The 25,824-nt window shown below is 38.5% G+C and overlaps 1 protein-coding gene across 2 annotated transcripts; it reads right to left on the bottom strand.

Annotated features, from left to right (window-relative positions):
- On the bottom strand, positions 1-25,824 carry SCG3 (secretogranin III). 2 transcript variants are annotated; one of them, XM_079317994.1, is made up of 12 exons: positions 25,592-25,824; positions 24,840-24,892; positions 24,239-24,284; positions 23,923-24,138; positions 22,780-22,922; positions 21,496-21,657; positions 21,005-21,182; positions 19,144-19,260; positions 7,495-7,578; positions 6,775-6,903; positions 4,689-4,757; positions 1-590 (listed from the first exon to the last, which is right to left on the bottom strand). In XM_079317994.1, exons 1-12 carry the CDS (start codon positions 25,674-25,676, stop codon positions 472-474), a joined length of 1,401 nt encoding a protein of 466 aa, XP_079174120.1. In that variant the 5' UTR covers positions 25,677-25,824; the 3' UTR covers positions 1-471. The 2 variants fall into 2 exon arrangements, with proteins under 2 accessions (XP_079174120.1, XP_079174119.1); XM_079317993.1 differs by having other exon boundaries at positions 4,677-4,757; positions 25,592-25,817.

Below are 25,824 nucleotides of genomic sequence, written 5' to 3'. Positions count from 1 at the left end.
TTAAGATTAATGAAAACTTTAATAGATAAATGATTTTCAAATATTTTATTTAGAGAACTATGAACTATTTTCTAATAATGCCCTTTACATAGTTTCATCTATAGAAAGCTTGTTTAGTGAAAGCAAAAAAAGTAGCATAAAAAGAAATTTCCATCAGAAATGATTGGTTTAGCTACAAAAGCAAACCAAACACAAACAATAAGTCAAAGAAAACATTACAGAAATAGTTACCTTATCAAATAGAAATTGAGTGTCAGAATTTGGTGTTTAGGGTTGATTTGTGAATATAGGAAAATACAGTATGCAGAAAGTGAATGGAGCAATACAGCTCTTAATTTCTGTCTAGAGTTGTCAGTACAATGTAAACAGAGCATTTCTAATGACATCCTCAAATTAACAGACCATAAGTCATTGAGCCAGGAGTGGGGGAAACTAGACTAGACTTCTACAGGTTTGGCAGTCACTAACTTTTTACAGGCTGCCATAGATGCGCTTAATTACATCAGCCTCTTCCTTGTCCAGGATGCCCTTGTCCACATAAGCATCAGCTTGCTGATCAATGAAATCTCTCAGCTTTGAAAGATCATAATCTGAAAAACAAGAATTCATTTGCACAATGAGTCATTGCCATTATACTGCTTCACCTAAGAAACAAAGTCACTGTAAAGTTTATCCAACCAATGCACTTTATCAAACCTGATGAGAATTCTCTCCAAGTGCAACTTGTGAAAACATTAAACAACCCAAATCAGCTGCACAAAGTCTTACACACCATGGTGCTTTTATTATCCAAGAGGAATAATCATCTCTTGCTCTTGATTGATTGCTGTCAACTGCTAAAGCAAGAATATTTTCTGGTCCAGGGATTTGATGTTTTAGCCTGCACAGCAAAAGCTGTTGTGCCCTATAATTTTCATAACAGTCATGGAATCAAAAGAAAGTATTAAATGGACTATTTCCAATAAAATTGAAATCACAGTAAAATTGGCAGTTATTACCAGTGGAAAGTCATGAAAGAACTCCCTGAGAATAGATCCAAATTAATACAATTATTTACCTTGATACAGAACACAATATTCTGGTTTGAAAACTAGTGCAGTGGAGCAGCCTTTGTGACAGTGTTACTGTCAGATTTTGACAATCTTCCACTGTCAATCTGCAACAGAGTGCTGAAAGATCCTCCCTCCTTTTCCAATAGATGAGTGCCCTTATGCAGCCTGATTCACATTATATGCATCAAACAGACCTTTCCTATGGTGGAAAACATCACTATTTTCCATGAAAAGAATGCTACTGCAAAGCAATTTTTCAAATAACATTGAAAGGTAACCTATTGTGTAGTCGTGACTCCTGAAGCAGATTCAGTATACTCACATACAAACACAATAAAATTTGTTACATAATTAGCTGCATAAATATAATGCTTAATTTGTTAGAATCAGAAGAAGAACATCAATGTTTTAAGGGTTCATACTAAGTTGAATGAATTAGCATTTTTCACAAGAACGAATACATTCCAAATTTTTCAATATAAATTACTTATTCCACAGATGGAACCTTCAGAATACATTAAAACTAATTTTGCAATGTCCAATGTATAACATCACACAGCAATATGTGGAAGATCCTTCTTTCAAACTGTGCACTCTTAACAAAATAGACAATAATGAATTTGTGGTTTTTTAGGTTTCAAAAATTGACCAAAATGCGATATAAGATATTAAGAAGCAAACTGATGCTTGCCATCATTTTTATAACAGCATAAGGCAATTTCAACTGAGTAATACAGAAAATTGATATCCAACACTCCCCACTCCTGAAGAGGTGTCCTCTCCATATCTGAGGTAGCAGGAATTTTGCCACTTGCTGTACTGAGGCAAGGATTGTGTCTGGTCTGTTACTGTCATTACTTAAGAGAATGCAATCTGCTTGTGTCTCCATCCTGTGTGAGTAATAGGGACAAATAGTACTGAGCAATTTCATAATTGGGATGAGAGATTTCATTCATGTTAACAGAATGAGGGTCTCCAGTGAGCTACCAAGGAATGAAGAACAAATACTAAATGAATTTAATATCCACATTTTTCATATTAAAATCTCTGTGCTTATTTTACTTCTAGAATACTGTTTCTAACTCTAAGATTATTGTGTGGAGATGTGAAGGTTCCATTACTAAACATCCTGTGTGAGATTGCAACCATTATGATAATATCCAATTCAGGCTAATTTGTATATCTCACAACAATTTAAATTGGAGTTTTTTTCCTAGAAATTGATAACTGCCAATTTCTGATTCTTATTTAGAATCTATTGTAATTAGAAAAAATCAGCTTTGGGTGCTGATTCACTGCAAAAGCTGCAGCATTACATGGAGCTGTGAAACAGCTCCAGTAAATGGAGTGAGCTCTTATTTGCATATTCAGATCAAGCTATTTGCCATTGAAATTAATAATAGGATTTACTTTCATTTCTAAATGGCTGCTGTTAGTGTTATGAAACTCTGAACTACCTAAGTATTTGTTGAACAATCCACACATGCTCTTTGCATATATGGGTTAAATGCTCAGTTCTGCAATGGTTTCCAGCCTCAACCCAGGTCTGGAGCCTGTGGGTTGTAAACAGACAAAACAAACTTTGGACACAAAAGGCAATGAACCCAAAATCCAGGATTTTGGCATGTTTATCTTTAAATTATCCCAGCCACACAAGCTTACCAGCCTCCTGGATAGGCAACTGATAATTCCAAACTGCAGAAATGCAAATTAACATTTCCAGGATTATTAGTCATTGAATGAATAATATCTACTGAAATTCATACAAAATGAAGGACCCACAAACATTTGCCTGAAGAAAACCTAAACCTCTTCAAGGATATTCGGTGAGTAAACCCTATTCAATTCATGAGCAGGGCTGGCAAAGTCTGGCCATTTTAATACATGAATTACTTTGGGAATCACTTTTCTGCCAGCCCCCAGGTGCCAGCTGGAAGTGGAGAAATGATTGATGAGCACAGCACCACCTCATCTTGCACTGAAGAAACACTGCAATGCATTCATGGTTAGATAAGCCTACCCTGACTGTACTTCTTTTAACATCATCCCAGGGGAACTGAATTAGCATTTTACAGAAATAAAGAGTATGGAAAGATACAATAAAGATGATGTATCAGAAGAGTAAGAATGCTATTCTAATTTTGTCATAACTTGCACTCACTTTAAGGCCTATTTCCATTGCCAGAGGACAATAAAGATATTTTAGTGCAAATGAAACTCCATCTACACAGATATATATATATCTTAATGCATTCAGAGGCAGATAAAATGCTATTGATCTGCAGTCACAGCCATTTTCAGACTGCAGCAGTGCAGAAAAAAAACTACTACGAAGAGGAGCAAGGGGCTGCTCAGGCAGTATGTGTGATACAGAGATATAATCACACATGATGGAGATCTAATTACATCAATGAGTACATTGCTAAACAGAACCATTAATTAAAATTGGCAGAAAAACTCTCGAGCAAATATGTAGGCTTGCTGCTAACTGCCATGGCTACCATTGTGAGGAAATTATTTGAGAGATGGATATTTTTATTTTTTTAATAGTCTTTCCTATTACTGTTACTGTACAGAAAAATGAATGTGTTGGGCTGTAGGCATGCAGTCATCTCTGAAATGGAATTTACACACACTTCAGGTCACAGAGAGGATGGATAGGTTACCCAGGGCTAATCTTATCTCACATCACCCTCTGCTTGGCTGGTGCAAGAAGGATCCTTCTCGCCAGGCGCCAGTCATAGCCCAGGGATGGAACCCCTGGCTAGGAACCTTCACTTCCAGAGCAGACAATTGCAAAACACACAGCCATGCAGAGAATAGGGGTAGGAGGCTGGTTTTATGTAAGAACTTGAGGGAAAAGATGTATAGATAAATAAAGATCTGTGAAAAATAAAGGAGAAATCCTGCTACTGTTCTGTCCCTGCCAGCAGCTCTCACACAGCCCTGCCTCTGAGGAAGAGGCAAATGGTAGGACAGCTGGTGAACAAACCCTGTGCAGCTGCTTCAGTCACTGCTCCCCTCTACACAGCTTTGCATGTGAGAGCTACAAGTCATTCAAGTTGATTTGGGCTGTAATCCAAGGTATTACAGTGCTACTGACATAAGTTTGTATCTCAACTGTTCCTGGTTTGGAACAAGACATATTGATTTTGGGGCAGGCATGCTAGCCAGATGCACTGAGCTTCTTCATACATGTCCAGACATTTCAAATGCATCTAGCTCACCCACAAAGTCATAATCAAACAATATGATGAGCTAAGAAATGAAGCACTAACAAAGCTGACACAGCTAGCAGGTGACAGGCAGACCACCGTGGCAGTGTGGGCAGCATGACTGACTCTCTGCTGGTCAGCCTCTGTGGGTTTTGTGGCCAGTGGCCATTCAGCCCAGTTTACATTAATCTACCTTAGTTCACTATTTATGTTCATTGGCTTAACTTTTACATGACCTGTACTATTTAACTCTAACACCACTAATGATCACTATAATCTAGACAAGCACAGTTTCACATTACTATTATTTAAGGTATAACACAATGTTAAGTTCCACAACACAATATAAATTACTTGCTTTTTAATGCATATGGTGCCCACCCCAATGGCAAGGCCTTTCACTTCATACCTTCTTTGTTACCTTGTTTATTGTGTTTTTTCAGCCATTCTATGTTCTTCCTGATTGCTTCCAAATATGCCTCAGATTTCCCTGGAGGAAAGGATGAGAGAGAAATCAGGCACTTACATCAATGATTGATGCAGCTTGCTTAACTGGGTGAAGTTGGTCACAGCCAAGGCAGATTAAAACTATTCTTAGTTTCTCTTTAAAACCTGAGTCCTGTCAAACTCAGTCAGGCAAAATTCCCACAGATGGTTAGCAGGTGCTGCCTGTGCAAGATTAGTCATACACAAATTTAGGATCATGGCTTTTTTGATCTTTATACGTAACTTTTGGTGGCATCCACAGAAACTGCATATGTGGATTAAAAACAGCCTGGAGCTTTTTGATCATCATAATTGTTCAGCAAAGAATAAGCTATTGAGATAGCAAGGAGTGACTTAATTAGGTCTGAGAGCTTTCAGTATCAAAACTCCTCCATGTAGTACTACTAGCAGCACACAGCAAACCTAAAATTGTGATTTTTGGAAAGACTACTTGAAATATAGTTACTATATATAATGAGAAGAAGGATGTAATAAAATTACCATGATAACTCCTTGTTACAGCTGAAATTTAAAGTGATAGCTATTTTTGGACCAGAAAGCACACAGAATAGAATTAGTACAAGGATTACCTAATAAGACCCCTAAGGAAAAATTCCAGCTAATGGATTTTGAATTCTTAACTTGGCTGAAGCTTTATTGATGTAATGTTCTTACATTTGTCAGGAATAAAAACCTAGTGTGATTAGTGTGTAGAAAGTTACTACTGTCAGCTATGCATGTCTGCTCCTGTTAGTAAGTGGATACATTAGATACACCCTCATTTTTGAGCTTGGAATGAAGTAACTTTACAGTAATTACTCTGTGAAAGAGCAAGGGCATTGCATGATAAGACAAAGAACTAAATACTGATCCAATTAAAATTACTAAAAAGCTAAAGGGCTGAAGATAAAGGAAAATAATCTGAACCAAACTGAAAAGACAAACCTTCAAGAGATGAGCAAAACGTGTTATTTATCACTTCCCATGGGTACTGAGAAAACTTTACTCTGAAATCAGACAGGCATCTTGAGCTATTTCCCTCTTCCATGTTGAAATAAATAAGCTGCTGGAAAAAATGCCACCTTCCCTCTGTGAATGGCTGCACTGCCCACAGAGCTGAACCAGCTGACCGATGGACTACAGTCTACTGCAGTCCTGATTTCTTCAAATTCATTACTGACCAGCCTGAGTGAAAACACTGCATTCCAAAAAATATGAGCATCAGACACCACTGGTGCAAAAGAAGCAATTTTGTTTAACAAACTGATTTCAAAACATAGATACTTATCCTGGACCCTTTGCAATAAGAACTCACTGAAAGGTTTCTGCACCAACAAACATTCTCCTTCCAGAGTTCAGTACAATAAAGGAAGCATGATGTCTCCTGCAGATTTGTTTTCAGATAGAGTAGCTGATTTGCATCCAGGTGACTCCAGCCAGCACAGTGTAATTTAGCACATGGCATTATTTGTCATGCTGAGGCATGACAGAAATAACTGTACTACTGTGCTACATTTGCTTTGGGAGACACTAACTTACTGTAATGTTTCCAAAGTTATGTAAAACAGGTTAATTACTGATAACCTTCAACCTCTGGCAGTGGGAAATGTAAATTGTGTCACTGCAGAACCCTTCACTGCTTTTCAGTACCAGCTTGTTCTAACACAAACTATAGAAATCAATGGGCCTGCTCAGATACTGAACATTCTGGCCATCCGATTTCACTGAAAAGCCACAGATGCAAAGAAGCAAAATCTCTCTGCACTGCTGCCTCAAACTGCATTTCATATTGTTCTAAAAGGGTCTATGAATTCTGTGAATGTCTGCTCAGCAAGAGATGTAGTATCATATGTTTAAAACTTGGCAGATAAGTACACTTCCAAATCAAGCTGCTGTGTGCTGGCTCCCAGTGACTACAGACTGAAGACATTTATGCTAACACCATGGAAAATCAATTCCAAAGAGAGGAAAAGACTCCAATCACTTGGAGCACACATAGTAGGAAAAGCAATATTCTGTACCTCCAGATTCTTCACTATTTCCTGCTGCATTTTGTCCTTCATTTTTTGTAGAATCCTTTGAAACTTCATATTCCTTTTCCATTTTAGCTGCTTCTTCCTTTGTACTGTCTGCTTCTTCACTACTCTTGTCTAAAGAAAGAGCAAACAATTTTGTATCAAATGTACCAGGAGCATTTCTCAATCACATCAATACAATCTTGGCAAGTAAAGCATTTTGACTGCTGGTTGAGGAAGAGCCTCATTGGAGTCTGTCTCAAAGTGGTTTCTAAAGGTCATCTCAGCTCCAGACCTCTGGAAAGAGGAATGCCTGTTTCTGCTCTCACAAACAATAGCTCAATACAGGTGACTGCAATGCAAAGGCACATTTCTTTGTGCAGAGAAAAATTCTATGAAATTTGCATTTGCTACATTCAAAGTTGACAAATAATGCTTTTTCATTATTTTAATATTAACAAGCACTGATACAGCTTGCTTTTGTATATGTGTATGTCTGGACTCCAGTGAAGAAAAAGAGAGTGAATATACTTTTCAAAGACTGAACAATTAAGTGAAAATTTCTCTCTTGTTGTATGCTTGGACAAACAAGCTATGGCTTGGTACAGGTCCTTGAGAGACTGTGGCTTTAACAAGCAGCCTGGCTGCTAAAGCAATTAGCATAATTTTAACTGAATAGGTTGAAAAAAAGTGTTAATCCAGGAAAGAAAATGGTAGAGCAAGTACCTGCTGTTAGTTTTGTCCTGGTTTTAGTGGAAGGGTTCTCAAGCTTCTTCTTTGTCTGCTCAGCTATCATTGTATCCAAGTTTTCTAGAAATCAAGGCAAAGCAAAACCAAACCCAAGTTATTCTTCAATGGATAAGATGCAGAATCTATACTATAGTCTCCCCAACACCAGTCTGAATGGTAAGGAGAAATCTAAAAGAACAGCCTTCATCCTTGCCTCTGAACAATTAATGCAGAGCCAATGCTAAAAGAACAAACAAATAGCTATATGGAATATTGATCAATCTTATTTAAAAAATTAACAACTCAATCATGATAGTAAGAGTATCAAATACTGCTAACATGCATGAAGGCAGTAAAAGTGTGCACAATATTCCATACTTCAGTCATGTAAGTCACTAAATACAGACGACTATCTGTAGCAATTTATTCTGATGAAAGCAATGAAAGGCTTTAATTATCTTCACAAAAAATACAAGACTATGAAATGTGTGTTTCATCCTGGTGGGAAAACACTACCCCAAACTGCCTATGTGTCTCGATTTTATACGGTTTCATTAGAAAAAAGTCTAGTAAAAGGTTTTAAATTATATGTAGATGAAATAAACATGTAAATTGAAGAGATTAAAACAAATACTTTCTAAAGTTGCTGAAGTCAAGCATTTGCCTGAAAACCAACTAGACAGCTGTGACCAGGTATACAGCTCTAGAAGACTAGAAAATGTATTTCTATGCAAATTTCAGGGCTGAATTAACCTAATTTGAAAGTAAAAGCACCTCTTCATAAAGATGGATGTTTCACATATAAATATTGTATGCTTATGTGGGAAAGAAGTCCTTTTGATACCACATTTGGTAGATATTCAAAATTCAGATCACCATACAACTTGCCATGTTTCCTCAGTCATATTATGGACATGATATAAATTTTTCCTTCCTTTTATCAGCTTTTTAAAGGTTCAGTTAAACATGGATTCAAAATTTCATACATACTATCTTGTTGGTAGGTATTTTTGAGAGACTTAGTTTTGAAATTTGTCAAAGTTCCTTTTATATAAAAAGCTGAAATATTCAGTGTGCAATGTGGGAACTGTAGCAGAATAGATATAATAACATTAATAATATTTAAAATCATATTTTCTGTATAAGGCCAGTATTTTATCCAACTGCTGGGAGCATTTTTTTTCCATTAGAAAGATAATCAGCACTGAAACCCAAGGAGTAATTTTTCAGCAAGCATTTTTCTCTTTGTGGCAGATCACCATAAGCAATTGTGCCTCCCATCTGATGAGAAATCACATAATCCTGTCTGCCTGCATCCTCTATATTTCACATTTACATAAAATTAAAAGCAGTATTTGTTGGCACTCTGCCTGATTGCACCCTCTCAATTCTACATCACATCATGTCCTTTTTGTGAATATTTTCATTTGGTACATATCCCTTTAATGTGATTTCTGACCTTGTCCCATATGCCCTAAACAAAACAGGTCTGGGCTGTGTTACAAGCTGGATCAGACATCCTGGTGAAACAAAAAACAAGCTAGAATTATAGTGGTGGTATTGATGCCTCACTAATCACTTGATCCAAAGCTTATTGAAAGGACTGTAAACATCCCTTTCAGTTCATCTTAAGATTCTATTTTTCATCCTGAATCAGTACCATACTAGCATTTCAACAGGAATATAAGGATTTCTCTGTTGAAACAGAGTTTTCAGGATAAGATTACTCAGTTAAGAGCTTTGTAAACTCAAGTGAATAGATTATTCTCCACCAATTCATGCAAATGCAAAAATGTCACTGATTTTGGAGTTTAATTCAGCATATTCTATTAAAATAGGCTTAATTTTAAATCTAAATATGATATTTTAAAAAATAGAAGTATTTAAAGATTCAAAATATTACACATATGCAAATGCATTGATTCATAAGTGCCTTTCATGTTCTTCCTTAAAAGTATCTGCATTTAGGCAGTAAGTTTCTATTAGCAGGAAACAAAAAGACTCCACCACGAGACAGATTTATAACCTGCCAAGACATCTTTAGATCTGAATATCTGACACTGATATTTCCAAAAGTCTTTGCTCTGTCAATAGGCTGTAGTGTTTAAAAGTTGTACACATATCCACATACAGCACGTGCTACTGCAGGCAATGGGATTTATACTCCTCAATTATTTATTCACTTCTGGAAACAGCACCAGGAATTGGACGGTTTCTCTGAGTCCTTTGATTTGGGTAACAATTTAATGTGAGTTCACCATCACTCCTTTGTACAGAACTGCTTTCCAGCCCCATAGTGTAACAAGGCAATGCTGGCTACTAATGACCTGAGCTTTGCCACTAAAGCCAGATTGAATGTAATATCCACTGTGTTCCATTTTCAAAGCTTTGTTTTGTCAGTAGGGATGTGCACAAATGTTGGAACCCAGATGCCTGGAGTTTTGAACTTTCTGTGCTTTCTGACACTGACCCCCAGGAGAACACTGCTTCTGACTTGAGGCCTTGGAGAAGGTTTCCAAATTCGAGTGATGGAGTTGGAATCACATGTGTCTAGTTAAATAGAAGTGTTTAATTTCACATGGTGAAGAGTTTTGAATTTGGGTTTTTTAGAATATAGTAATAGGTATGGGACAAGATGAATGTTCTTGGGCATCGTCTCTTTCTGTCTTCTTTCTTCTTCATACTTTCAGGTAGTAGTTTCTGGTTGGATAGTTAGTGCTGCACTGTGGGTCACAGATGTTTGGTTATTGGGTCAAAAGTATAAATAATACAGCTGTTAGCTATTGGACTGTTTAGCTTTAAAAGACCTTGTAACTAGCTGGATCCACCCCCATTTTGCTCACTTTTAGCTGGTAGCTTGAAGTGTTGCAGAACTCCCTGTACTTTAAGATAAGATTTAATAAACAAGTCAGTCCAAATGGGAAATTCATCTCCTTCGTGTTTTAATCCTGACTCTGAGTGAAGGCAGAAGAAAACAAAGAAATGCCCCTAATTAGGTGGTGCAGTTAACCCATTGCAGACAAATTTACCATACAGGCCTTTTATCAGGCACTACATTTCACAGGGGAAGTGAAGCTACCTTGCCAGCTGGACAGCACATCAACATGGATCTGAATAGTTACAATTGTATTTCCTGAGTGATAAAGTCCAAGTTTGAGGGGGTTGTCTGACCTGCCTACATGTGTACCCTAGAGAGATTATTGCGAGATAATCCCAATTCTTCCTGAACAGGATTTCTTGTCCTTGTTCCACTTCAAAATTAATGCTTTAACAGCTGGTATTGTTTCAAAACATGTTTGCACTTGCCCAGTGTGGCTAGGCTAGGGCTGAGCAGTGTTTGCTCTGGGTTCCACTGATGGAGTGAATCATCATCTGGATGAGCTGTGCCTGGCCAGCAGCATAGCAACCATGTCCTTGCACAGGAATAACAAGGATTGATTACTTTTCCGGTGTCGTTTCCTTAGCAACATAATTTGCACAGAGGAAGAGCTTAGAAAGGTACTGACCTTTCCACAGAGCTGGCCACTTATTTGAAATGGCACTAATTAAAACAACAGGACAATAACTACTGAGCTAATGGAAGTGACCCACGCTGGTAAATAGGTCAGTGCCCTGGCGGCAGCTTTGTGTGGAGCAGGTTAATCTCATCATCCAGGCAGACACCTAGTCACAGGATCTGGCTCCTGCCTTGCCTCACTTTCTAACTTGCTCTTTGATCTGGGATGACTCACTGAAGCATTCGTGCAGCAGCAGGGCTTCTGTTTTGAGTAGGCTTTCTGAGACATCCTAGGCCCAGTTCCTACACACTGATAGATGCCCTTAATTCCACCTGAAAATGCAAATTCCCAGCACTTTTGAAACTCTCAAGTCGTTCAAGCCGGGCATCCAAAAATCTGCACTGCATAAAACCAGAATGTTTTATATTTACTCTGGGAGAATGTACTGTGATTAACACCCTCTAAACCCATAGAAAAAGATACTACATGGATAATTATCACAAATTAAATTGCTATGTTCTTACTAGAGAGGCAGAAACTAATGTAGCCATCTGAATATTTAATGGAATTGGCAATGGAAGACTGACATGGACCTTTCTCAATAGATAGATTCAAAGTGTTTCCAGACACTTGCAAATTTTCCTTTAAAGGATTTTTTCCTCTGTGTAATTGCCCTGTACCTGGGAGGCAGTTTCACATTCTATCCTCATCAAATTGACTGAAGCTGAGATTCTATGTCATTAAATTTCCAGAGAAAGATCTGATTGCTGTTCTGTTTTCATACAGCTTAAAAAGACTGTGTTTATTAAAGGAGAAAAGGGATCATCAAGGTACCTGAGATCACTTCTAATGCTAGCTAAAAAATTAGTTTACTTAATGAGTTCATACACTCCAACTGCTCCAGCTGGAAAGCTTTGTTCTTCTGATGACTGCTTGTATGAGATGCACATATTTCAGGTATTAAAAAACCATGGTTCTCCTAGAGCTTTTCTGTCCCTTGCACTAGATGATCCTTAAGACTTTGTAAGGCCTTCTTCCATCTGTGAAAAATCTCTGGACATCTCAGCATTTGCTTGGGACTATTCTATGGGAAGAGCATATCTGATTAATTCTTTGGACAAATGCTTGTCCAAAAACTGTCAATATCCATTGGATTTTCCCCAGAGTAGCCAAAAGCAGAGTTTGACCTTTGGTCAGCTATAGCTGTATCAAACAGATGTCACATAAACTACTAAAACTGATGAACAAGAGAAATCCCTTCATTGTGGAATTACAGATTGGTCTCAGCCTTGCAAACCTCCTGCTGCTCTCCAGCTCCCTGCCCTGCATGTCAAGATAGGGAATTTTCTTCTGAATCTTCTTGTTGGACTGATTTGTTGTGATGGAGTGTCTGAAGCCCAATGCTGCCATGAGGAGTGCTGTGTCAGGTGACAAATCCCAGGTCATGGCATCACTTGTAAAGGGATTACAGGTGAGATGGTCAGAGTGATTTGAAATTAGGACAGCAACAGTATCACTTGGCAATCAGGTTAAAAGCAACTCCAAAAGTAAAACACAATTAAATAGATGTGCTTTGAGGTAAACATAGCTCTGAGCAAGTCTTCTTTATCACCCTTATTAAGTTCCCTACCTCACAGGCTATTTCTCAGATTTATCCCTTTAATATTCTACAGGCATTTCTTTTGCATTACTGCAGGTCTCTTAGAGCTGAGTAGTGCAGTCCTTTGCTAACCCTTTTCCATCTTGGAGCTGCTCCATGAACTGTGCACACATTTTATGTGTTTTCACAGCATGCCCTTTACAAGGATGAAGGTTTGGGACTGAAGCAGCACAGAGCTGCCTCTCCTGCAGGAGTGGGATGGAGTTTTAAACGTACAGTGAGTGACACCTTCTTTACCCCACACCCACATAATCATCTCAAATCACAAGTCTCAGTGCTCAACTGTCAACAGAGAGGCACTGAATTCAGAAAGAAGGGGGGGCTTATGGAGCTATTAAATACAGTGAGAAAAAATAAAAGCATTGCCCTCCTTTATGAACACAAACCACTTGGGAGGATGCAAAACCTAGATCTCCAGGAACCAAGCAATATATTTGTCAAATAAGATATTATGAGAAGATGGATATTTCCATCCAGTTGGGAAGGCATAGAAGAGGCAGTGAAGGGAAATAGAAATAGAGACAATATTTTGTAAGAAATAACTGCACATTTAAATGGTAGATAGTGATAAGCAAAGGAATTAACTGTAAAGCATTTGTTTGGATTTTTGAACACATGATTTGATAGTCATGTAATATAGTGGGAAAAGCAATTAGTGATACTAAAACTCCTGGATCTCTCCCAAAACATATCTGGATCTCTCCCAAAACATATCTGAGAAGATTTAGAACCTATGGATATTGCAAATACTATGCTCTCACACACAATGTCTCCCTCAGGTGATGCTCAGTTTCCTGTAGTGTGAAGTGGTCCTGGTTCTTGAGAACTGTGAAGTCACAGACTTTTCACACCATAGCCACCCATTTGTTCTATTATGCAGTGAGAGTCTGAATGGGGCAAGATAGGAGATGAGATCTAAGTAATGGGGGAAAACCCACATTCATGTGCTTGTTTAAATGCAGAAGTAGCAGGGGACAGACATGAAGGAGGTTACAGAAAACAGCTGTAAAGGTGCAATGAGATCTGCAATCAATACACTTCCTAGATTCCAGTCTTGCCCAAGATCTTTGCACACTCCCTGTCCCCACATCAGTTTATCTCCATGCAAATTCATCTCGAGTTTAACTATTTGCATATACTTTACATAATCACTGCTGCTCCTCAGCATTCACCCTACTCTCTCTACCTGAGGTGTCTCTGATTTCTACTTTTCAGATATAATACAGTATACTGGCATCTCTGTGACCTTAGTTCATCAGATAAAAAATAAATAGCAGAGAAAAGAGCTGCCTGAAATTAAATAACTCCCACTGGCAGCTGTATGCATCATTCACATGATAAATACTGGGTAAGGAAAATCACCAAAAAGGAAAATTAATATAGGGAAAAATTGTTAAATACTGTAATGTTTATGAAGACAATCTATAATAGCAACAAATACACCTTTGGAATAAAGGATTTTTAAAAAGAAAAAGATGGTATTATGCATGAATGGTTCCCTGTATGAAATACTGTCAGTGGCCTTCATGGCCCAGATCAAAATGAACAAAAGGTCCACAAGACACTGTCCATATTCCAGAGTACCCTTTGGCTTTACTTTAGCCTCACCTTCCCTCACCCTCTGAAATCACAGTCTGCATCAGGGAGCATCAGCTTATGGTCACAGCAAGGAGAGGAAAGATGATGCCAGTGTGGGCTGTGATCTGCACTTTGCCTCACACTCTTGGCTCTCTGCCTGTTCTTGGCTAATTAAACGAATATCAGGATCAGATTTTTGGCCTGCAGCATCTGTGCTGATAAGAACTTCAGGCCTTAGATACATTATTCAAACAAGTTCTCCTCTCCCAAGAAAAGGCCAGATTGCATCTGCTGTGCACTGGCCTACAATGGGGAAATCACAGAGCTTTGGCTTCATCAGAAGTGGAGCTGTGGAGGTTCCAAGAATGAATATGAGAGGCACAACAGCTATTTCATATTCTTTAGCATGGAGATACAGGAACATGTCAAAAGAGACTTTCTGTCTCTTCTCCTTCCCCTTTCACATAGCCTCAGTTTGCCTAAAAGACAGTATTATAGTAGAACAATATCCCAGCTGTTCCTTAGGAAAGGAGCAAACTCGTGTTTGTATTCCTCAGCAATAGCTCCCTACGAACAATCCATCTCCCCTTGCTTGTGTGCCCTGCAGCTTGGTCCTCTTCCCTGTTGTCCATGAAGAACAAGTGATATGAGGGTGGAAAAGTAAACAGAGACATCTGTTCATGCCCATTTCTAACTAACACAGTCTCCTACTCAGTCACGGGGGACAGTGTGGATCCTGACAGTGAGTCAGAGCCACAGGGAGAAGGTGTGAGCAGTGGCCTTGGTTTGGTCTGTGGAAGAAGGCAGCTGTGACTCAAACATTGCACACTGATCAGCTGGAATGATTTCTCTATTTCCCTCCTAAATAAAGGGGGGTTTGCTCCTCAACCAGTCTGCTGTGGGCTGTGTGCTCTACACTGTGGCTCCAGTAGTCTAAATGTTTTACCACAAGGAGGTAAAAAGTAGGATCCCATTCAGAGAGAGCAAAGCTACAGAGCTCTTAATTTTCTTCCCAGTCCTTTGGCCCTTTATTTTCTCCAGTTGTGGGAGATACAGTACTTCTCTATCTCACAGCCATACCTGTGAGCTAGAGAAATACTGATGGCAAAAGTTTGTGCTACATGTGCAAGCCTCTAATTGCAAATATTTCCTAGAAGGATTCTAAAAATCACTCATTATTTTGGTCTTATTAGTGGGAGATGATTTACACCCGTACCTGAACAAACTGGCAGAACCATTTGTTCCTGTTTCTAAGCTGGCAACAATATTATTAAAATAAATCTATTACAAAACTATAGTTTGCTTTACATAATTACTATGAATAGAGCTTTTATCAAGATGGTAGTGGACTGATATGCTTTCATTTTAAAACTAGCTAGATAGCCTGTCATATGCAGAGAAAGTCACTTGTCATACAAAAAATTCTTTGTGTGATGTAGATAAAGCTTTTCCTTAATATTTATGCTGTCTGTGATAGATAGCCTTTGGTGGAAAGACTATCAGAGTGAATCTCCACCATCATATTACTCAACAGGCAGAAGGAAAATGAAGAGAAGTGTGATATTACTCACATAATATTTACACAGTACAAGTATCTGTGCAATGTATGCTTTGTGCTCTGCTGAAATCAAAGTGAGTTTTGCTATTGCCTCAAACAGCTCTTTTTCTCTTGAAACACTCAGCACTGTGAAGGATATTGTCCTTTCAGTTGTGCATGGAGAATCAGGTATTTATGCATCAGTATCAGCTACTTATGCAATACAAATGTTATGAATGCCATGAATAATGAAATATTTTTTGCTGAATCAGTCATAAGTTATCTGAAAGCCTCTTGCTGCTTTCCACTGGTCACTATTTGGAAGTGTTCCAACACTTCCATTCCCCTCTGTCACTGCACCCTTGCCAACAGCAGCATCATTTCAGTAACTGTCCCAAGCCCTTCCCAAAACTCAGCCTGTTCAGGGAGAGCAGCCTGTGCCTCTGGCAGGCTGGGGCAAGCAAGAAGAGTTCAGCTGTTTGGGCAGCATTTGCTGGATGCTGCCAACAAACCCTAAGGTGGTAAGTTAATACCACAGTTGGATCTAAATCACAAGCCACCTGTGCTCCTGAAATCCTGTGTCATAATTGACTACTTCATGCTTTCTGTACCAAACAATATTTGTCCCTTCTTTTAATGGCAAAAATCACTGTAAAGCAGCTTTCAATCTTCAGAGGGCAGATGGTCTTTCTAGAAAGATTTCTGAAAGCCTTTGAACAGGCTAGAAACATATAATGAGGCTTTCACTCCACAGAAAAATTTGAGCCCTGTAACAGCATTCATAGCTAAGAAAATAAAGAGTGATAGAAAATTGTGGCATTTTGCCACAGCAGGATAATTACTAAATAAGGTGCACTCAGCTGAACACACATTTTCTATCAGTTTGTTATGGGTTCTCTTTAATGCTTCCAGGTAGGCATTACTTTTTCTCCTCATTCGTATATCTGCACATTCTGGTTTGGGTTTTCTGTATTCTGTTACAAATTGCATTTAGCATATGGAAAGCTTTAAATATGTATTATATATTATTGAATACATGTATTAAAAAACAAACTTATTTCTTGTGCTTCCATGTATGTGCATTTGTGCTTTTCTTGCACCACACTGCAGCTAGACTCTTTGTAACTTAAAGCTAAACCTAGTAACATCAGTCACTGCTGCAGCAAAATACTTTCCCCTAGAGTAAGATACAATGATGATGACATAATGCTGTGGTTTCCAAATCCCAAACCAGCTGTTACTGGTATATGCATTCAAATTCACTGTCTCTGCACCCCTGTGACAGGCAAAAAAAGCTACACCTTGTGACTTGATTCAGTAAATGATTTATTATTTTGAATGTATAATTCAGAGCATAGTTTACGCATGGCTTCAGTCACAGAGTGGGGAAAATTAATTTAGAGAGTTTCCTACTGTAATAAAATGGAGAGAGGATGTAATCCACCTGCACAGACCCAATAGGTGTTTTCCACCACGTAGCACAGAATCTGCTCACTGATTATAGACTGAGGAAACAACAAGAAGCTGCCTATTTTATACACTGATTCTTCTCTCTGACAGATATTCATACCAATTCCTTTATCTGCTATAAATAAGCACAGCTGTGCATCAATTCCCTAATCCAAACTGCATCAAGATGCACAGTACCTATCCAGCTATTACACTCTATAGAACTTTCAGTTGAGTGAGAGTGGCAATAAAACTGCTGCCATGTTTAAGGATAGTGCAAGAAGCTAACATGCTCCTGTGAATGCTCTTTCTCAGTATTTGAGAGTATTAGCCCAATAGATGAAGGTCAGCTTTAAAGCAATTTCTCAACAGCAAGTCTAAAAAAAGAATACCACAGAAGCAACCTGAGAATCTATGAGAAAGCTTCTTCCACTGCAGTAAGTTGCTTTGATGGAGCACAGAATCCATCTCTGCATAAATCACTCATTTGCAAGGCAGAGTCTGGATACATCAGTTGATAGTCTTACTTTAAATCCAGACTAAATCAGACCTCTCAAACTCTTAACCTAATCCTTGCCTTCTGTACTGTGTCATCATGGCAATTTGTTTCCAGGGTTACAGTATCTATTTGCTCAAATGAAAGTCAACAACTGCCCTGAATTTTAGGAGGAAAAATACATTCCTAGTGTAATTCCATTATCTACATGGTCTTGCATCAGGGATTATTTTAGCCTATTAAGTTTTGGCAATATCTGCTCAAGTCATAGTATCTAGACACACATCTATCTCAGTATCTAGAATGACACTGAAACCACAATGCTTAAAATCAACCATTTCTTTATGTGCATCTTTCTTTAAATGTACTGGCAGACAGAGAAATACACAGCTTGACTGGGGCATAAGTTGTTCAAAAATTCCAAAATTCAGGGAGATTTCTTACAGCAAATAAAGGGATAGCCTTGGTCAGATACATGAATTCTTTAGAGAGGAGCTGCAATCGTGCACTGAACGTGAGCACGATTCACTGGATCTTTTGTAGGCAAGTAATTAATAATCAACCCATACAACTATAATTGCATCAATCAAGTATCTGCAATGTAGAAAGACCATTGCCAGTTCTCTCTCTATGACAGGTTGATTTATGAAGCTGAGAAATTGCCCTGATGCAAACAAAAACTTTTCAGGCTAATCCAGCCCAGAAAAACTTCAGAAAAATGAAAGGATTGTGTAGAGTTTGCACAGATGAGCTTTTCTTCTGCAGGTCAGTTTGTTTAACTAGACAGGCTGCCTACAGTGAATGGCAGAGAGTTTGTCAAAGCTAGGAAAGGTGTGTGACACACAAGCCAGGCCATCCCAAATTTCCTCTTCAGGAAATGATAATGATTTTACAAAACCTACATAGCCACAAACTCTTAAATGGATCCAGGAAAGAGTGCTTCAGAGTCTACTGTGCCAAAATTTGACACTCTTCATAGGTGGAAGAAGTTTTACTTGGCAGACAACCTTAGCATTAGGTCCCATCTAGTCCAGCTACCTATGGTGACAGATTAAAGAAGCTGAAGTGCTGGATTATTTTTGGGAAATGCAGGTACCTAATCCACTTTAAAAGAGCAGTGAAAGTCTTAATATTCCCTGACATAAAGTCATTTAAATAAATTGTGCTTCACAGATGTGGAAGTGCAATAATACTCTAAATGCATATCTGATGAATCACCTTTCCTTCATTAGATGGAAATATTAAAGCAGTATGGAATTCAACATTGCTGTAGGGAATGATCAATCATTTGGAAGTGTAGCTTTAGCATTTTCAATTAACAAATCTGAAACAGGTTTCATAAGAGCAAGGAAGATGAGAAGGTAATTATCACTGTTGGTAGAGGAAAACCACACCATTAATAACAGTTGTATAAAGGATGTAATCTCACCAAGATAGGAAACTCCTTCTTCTGGTGTGATTGTTCCATATTTAACCATCATCTTCACAAAATCAATCAGGGTTTTCATGATAGTTATCAAGGTCTCTTTCTCTTTTGTCTCTGTCTCTGTATGAGGGGATTAAGCAAAACTAGTCAGACTTCAGGCAACTTGGAAAAACTGTTCTGCAAACCGTGCAAACTTCATGCATAAAGAATGACCTATGCATTAAAAGAGAAAAATGTTGTGTTGGATTAGCAATGAGAACTTTCATATATGTTTCTTTTGAAACTGTTTCTGCAAAGTACCACTGAATATAATCAGGGGCTGGTTCTTCTTTATAGCTTTTTGTTTTCAGGGGCTATGTCATGGAAGGCCAATGGTATTAATTCAATTTTACAGCTAAGAACAATAAGCACACAAAGATGGAGTGATCTGACAGTTTAACTTGATGGTCAGAGGACAGATAAAAGTAGAGTTTTCTACAGTCTGCAATTTTTCTTTTATTTGTTTGTGAACTATTTAGTAGATCAGTCTGGCTCTGCATGAAAGAGCCTTTCTCCTACAAGATCCATGAGTTCAATGACAAAAATATAAAGTGTCCCAAATGAGATTGTTACTGTGCAACAAGTCCATGACTTGTATACTGGAACAATCAGTTTTTGCCCACACTTACCTGCTTCTTAGCTTTTCTTTTCCCACTGTGTTTATGTGCTGAACAGTACTACTGCTATTCCTGCATTAGCAGTGTGAAACTCCCCCATCACAGTCACACAAGCTCTCCCCACTGCCCAGGCTGTCACTGAGGGACCCAAGAGAGCCAGGGGCACTGTCAGTCAGGGACAGTCAGAAACATATTCCCAACCTTGGCAGAGGGCCAGCCATTCTGGAGAGCTGCTGAACAGGCTTTTTACTGCAGCCTGCAATTTAGCACACAGCTGTAGGAGCCTCTCCTCCAGCTCGATACAACCTGACAGGTGAACACATAAAGCAGGAGATGTGCAGCCAGTGGACCTGGTTCTGTTTACTTGATAACCTGTTAAAGCCAACATGCCTGCCTGCATTGTGACTAGAAAAAAGAAGAACTAGCATGCAGAATTGCCATGAGAAAATTAAAAAGAACAGGAAGAAGCAAAATATGCCCTCAGGTTTTTCATTTTAGCTCTCCACTCAGGTGCATATGGGGACAATTTGAAACAATATTAATGCTCCTGCAGGACAAGGGATCTAAAAAATATCACTCTTCCTCCCACCCCTCCAGAAGTCAGAGAGTGTGTGTGGCTGCAGGGTGGGTGTGTGTAGAGGATGCTAACACAGGGCTGTGGCAAGGAGCCACAATCTTGCCTGCAATAACTGGAAGGCACTGATGTCCAGCACCGGAATAGTAAGAGACATGCAGGGCTTTCACTGCAATAAACAGCAAACCTGTGGTTTGTGGAAAGGCTGGGAGGCTCAGACTCATTTACTGGTACCATCACTGTGAGGATTCTACTGTGGCTTACTCCTATCTCTGTTGGCTTAGAAGACATGGATGTTACTGGAAAGATCTCTGGGGAAAACCATTTGCCAGTTTTTCATCCTGTCCTTACGGGAATGAAAAGAATTCAGGACTCCTGAATCACACAGCACAAGATGGGAAGGGCTGTCTAGGTCACACTCTTTGCAGTTCTGAGTGCTGTTCCTGTCAGTGTTTTGCCATCAAAATCACTAAGCAAAATAGTTTCTGCTATATATCTTACAGAACATTTTCAAAGCACATGGTCTCTCGCAGCTAGGGAAGTTGTGGAGAAGAAAAAAAGAGCAGGAGAAAACAAAGAATCTCAATTTTAGAAGTTTTTCCTAAATATTTCTGTAACCACACAACAAGCTCACCTGAGTTAAGACTTTTTAATAATGCATAAAAATTTGGAAAATATTGTAGGTCTTCAAAATTATCTTCAGAAGGCAGCTCATTTCTTCTTTCCAACACATTAGATGATGACCACGTGTTATCCAGTGTATCATCAACTTCTCCATTAATGAAACTATCCTGATCAGATTTGCTTGGTGTCTACACATAAGACATAATAAAAAAAGACAGAATCTATAAGCAGATTGCTTTTGGTGAGTTAATAGAGGAAGAGTTTATATCACAACCTCATGCCAACATTGTCCTAATTGCAAGGTGAAGACTATACTATTTTCTCAAAGATATTTCAATTGACATCTGGCTTAAATTTTAAAGTAACTCGTGATTATTTTTTTTGTCAGACAGAGTTTTTTGAGGAACACCTCTTGTTTCCAGATTGAGATAACTATTCCCTAAAGAAGACAATACTGGCACCATTTGGCAAGTAAGATCAAATTATTAGCTTAGAAATTACCACTCTTTCCTGTTGCTTTTCTTTTGTATCACTCTCAGCTCTGCTTCCAGGGTAATCAAAATCCTCAGATTCCTTCTCACGATTCTTTGCTTCATTTGCAATTAGCTGCTGTAAAACCTCTGCCACCTCATCTTCCAGGGTATAGGCCTGACTCTCTGTGATCTGTTAAAATATTTGTGCAGAGTACTTATAAGATATTGTGCTTTTTCTAGCTCAAACATCAATACTAAACCTGATATTAATATGAAAATAGGTTGCTGTAAATATGTTTGCTTCAAAGCTGAGCACAGACAAATTAGGTGTAATACCTGTGTGTGTGCATACATACAACATGTAAACATGTCTACATTTATAACACTCATACACATATATACATAGAAATGCACATCAAAAATGTGTGTATATACACCCACTCACACATACAAACTTCAAACCAAATCTGTCTAGGACTTAACACAGAGGATTGCAGCTTGAAAGATGAAGCTGCAAGTGTGGCACCTTCCTATACGTGTGTCCATGTGCATTTATGTAGAAATGCATATGATCTGCAAGACATCTATGCACAGCTGAATAATTACAACACAATACAGTAATATAGAATGGGAAAAGAGTAAATAGCTTTCTATGATATCATTAAATGTTTTCTCTTTGCTTCATAACAGCTGTCACTTGAACAAGAACTCTTCCATGCAGCTGTCCCACAGCTCCCTCTGTAATCAGTGGGGTGCAATACCCAACTGCAAAATCTAGTGCTCAAAAGATAAGGTATTTTAGAATTAAAGGATCCCAAATGACAATGGCTAAAGCCATTGAGACATCCAGAGGTCAGAGACAAATCCAGTCTTGCTAAAAATCAGTAATGTAATATATCCTCAATTAACCAGTATGTGTTTGCTGATGACACTAATTAGCATTAGGTGGACAGGAATGAACTCAGACCTTTCCCCCTTAAGTATAGAAAAGAAATTAATATTAGAAAAGCACTCAGTGAAAAACAGAATACAAATTAAAGGAAAAATGAGGGCAGACATGGGAGGAGTACATTAAGTGAACGTTTTTTCAACATCAGAAACATTCTGCAGTTTGGCCTATTTTGTTGCAAAGACATCACAGGAACAACAGTGTTATTTTGCAGAGCTTAACCATCAAGCCCAAATAGCTCCAGAAATTTGCTTAGACTCTGAGTCCCACTTGCTTCACAAAATGTGTGCATCTGAATTGTTTTCTGAAAGAACATTAATCCAATCCAAGAACCAGTTAAATGACAATTACCAAGATACTTACTAGCCCCAGATTTAGAAGTTTTGATACAATCTTGTCAAACACTCCTCTGTCATTTTCCTCATAAATTCTTGCAGCAATTTTTTGAACAATGTCTTCAGCAGTCAAGGGAGTGCCATCTAATTGATGGAGGCCATCTGGATCGTCTGAAAGGATTACAGTCTTACTCTGTGCTGACCATCCTAACTCATTTAGATTAAACACCTCATAAAAAATATCTGACCACATCTTTTTCTATTCAGAACAAAACTGCATTTTTAGACACATTAGGAATATACTTTGATACACACTTTGCAAGTCATTAAATTGGTCACAGAGAAAAGTTCCTTGTGTCCCTTTTCCACATTTGAAAAATGTCTTTTTGTCTTCAGAAAAGCAGAGATGAACTTTAGGAGCTTACTCTCCTATTTATAGAAATTATTGGTAGAATTTCCACATTCACTTATTTCTGGTGTTTATTTTAATTGTATGGCCACTTAGATCAAAACAGTTCGTGACAAATGGTACACAATCTTGTTTGAATTTAAGCAAATTAACTTTTAATTACGTAATTGTTACCTATGGCAAATAATATCATCATGACAATGGGAAAGGGAATACAATGAGTGAGCTTTGGTCTGTGATCAGCACACTTTGATATAATTAAAAATATCCTGAGCTAAATGCTGCTTACAATTCTCAGAGGACTCACTTAAACTACAAGACAATTAACTACTCCCGTAACAAAGGCAAGTATCCTTTGGCCTTTGGTAATTTCTTCTAGGTTTGTGATTATGAGACTTATCTAAAACTGCACATAATATTTGGAATAAATATATGTGATTTAGCTGCATATAGAAGTGCTTCTTCCTCACAAACCAGAATAAATATAATTTCATTCAAAAATACGTTCCATTTTCCTTCCATCAAATTTAAATTGCTAAACACTACAAATTAGGCAATTGGACTTTCCTCCATGAAAGTCTGTTAAAATCGAGGGCAATTCTTTTGCACTATGTTTCAAAAAATCTAACTGTAATACAACAAGCTTCCAACTGGGAATAACAAATAGAGCTCATGTTTAATGGTGAATACAACATTTATGAAGGCAATCAGTTTGCAAGAGAAATCTAACCTAGAAGTCTCTTAAAGGTGATTATGGAATACCTTGGAATTTATAATCCAGCCCGCTTTTAGTGGAGTCATAGTCATCCACAAGCCTGCGGTTCTTGGTGGAGTCTGCATCATCAATGGCCAGTTGCTGTTCATACAAAGAGCTTCTGATTGACTCCCTCTCCTTCTCATTCCTTTCTCTTTCTGCTACTGATTTCAGCAGGTTCAGGTCATCAACAAAGGAATAATTCCTGAACTCTGGCTTATTTTCTGAAAAATATATTCATACCAATATCAATATAACATAATATTTTATACCTCTTTGAATACCATTATGAATATTGCTATAAAAGCAGGAAAGATATTTTACCTGTGGGAGCTATTTTCCTATTCTTGTCTGCCTCAGCTTCAGCAATCTATTATACAAAAATAAAGCAAACAAAACAGCAAACAGGTAGAAGAAATAAAATGTGTTATCTCTTAATTTATCAGTATCAGCAGAGGGTTTAATGCCTGATTTTCACTTTTAGTAAGAAGTTTGCCTGAATAGGTAGAACAGGAATAGGCACTGGACGCTTTTGTCAGCAACACTCATCCTCTGAACAGAACCAGGCATTAAGAGAAGCTGCAATACACTTTCCATTTAAAGATAAATGCTAGTTGCATTTTCCTTCATTCCAAGCTTATGCTATATTTCCATAGGATGTCAGTAGAAAGGGGTGGCATATCTGTGAGCTGTTGGAGCTAACAACCTGCTTTTAGAATGTTGGACAGTGAAACTCTATATGCCAGTTCTTAAAAATTATGGAAACTCTATTTTGTATCTAACCCATCAATAATCACTTTACTAAAAATCTATATTTTACCCACTCATTAGCCATTCATGATATTCCAGTACCTGAAAGGCTAAAAATATTTACAGGAATTCCTTAAAAAAAAAAAAAATTGTAAATATTTTTTATTTTACTCACCTGTTCCTCCAAAGGTCTTTCTACACTTAATTGTCTGTTGTGTATAGCTTTATCTAGAATAAACACACGCACACATATATACTCAGTTATAAGATAAATGCAACCACAAAGAGACAGCACAATTTTTCTTAATTTATTGTTTTGTCCCCATAAAACATGGTATCTTAAACAACATGCCAACTGCTAGTTCTTGCAAAAAAAAAAATTCAGTGTTCCTAGAAGAATGAGAACATAATAAAAAAAAAAAAAAAATCAAACCTTTAAACAAAGCATGATTAGGGTAGAGGGAGAGGTTCTGCAGAAGACAATATAGAACACAGATATAGAATCAGCAACTTCTTTCTGATCAGAAAAACTCACAAACTGGGAAAAAAAAGTGCTGGAAGAGATTGACTAAAATAGCAATAATCGGATTGGCACAACCAAGAGATTAAAAATTTCTTCCATCTAGAATATCGTGGGAGACAGGGAGCAAGCAAAGACTCGTGCAGACACTACTGCAGAATGGATGAAAACATTGCTTGGAAAAGATTGAAACAATTCAGAGCTTTCCCCTCTACCAGCACCTATCCCTTCACTTTAATATTAGATTGCAGCTTCAGTGATCGGTGTCTTGCAGCAGCAATATCGTTGCTTTAGGATCTCATTGCTTTTAGCCAAGTGGAAGGAAAGTTTTTGCCATCCTCTATCCCTACCCCGCAGAACTTTCCCCTCCCGCAGCAAAGGGCGAGAGGCTGGGGGCGGGCGCTTACCTGTGCCCGCGGGTTTGGGGAAGCCGTGCCCCCGGCCGGCCAGCAGCGCCAGCACCTGCAGCGCGACCGCCAGCCCGAGGAACATGGTGCGGCCGCGCAGCCCCGCGCCGGGCCCGCCGCCCGCAGAACCGCCCGGCCCGGCGGGCGCTGTCCGGCCCGCGGTGCTGAAGCTCGGATTGCCGCTGCCCGGGGCTCGGCCCCTCGTCCCCGCGCCCGCAGAAATGGTCGAGCCC

This window comes from Erithacus rubecula (genome assembly GCF_903797595.1).
Source record: "Erithacus rubecula genome assembly, chromosome: 14".
In the NCBI taxonomy this organism is placed as follows: Eukaryota; Metazoa; Chordata; class Aves; order Passeriformes; family Muscicapidae; genus Erithacus; species Erithacus rubecula.
Note: the sequence above shows the minus strand (reverse complement) of the source record. Positions and strands in the feature narration are given on the sequence as shown.

Coding starts and splice junctions, on each gene's coding strand:
- SCG3 (XM_079317993.1), bottom strand. CDS start 25,676: ATGTTCCTCGGGCTGGCGGTCGCGCTGCAGGTGCTGGCGCTGCTGGCC. Junction 21,658..22,779: donor AACTTCTAAATCTGGGGCTA/GTAAGTATCTTG, acceptor ATATTTTAACAG/ATCACAGAGAGTCAGGCCTA. Junction 4,758..6,774: donor AAATAGTGAAGAATCTGGAG/GTACAGAATATT, acceptor CCTTTCCTCCAG/GGAAATCTGAGGCATATTTG.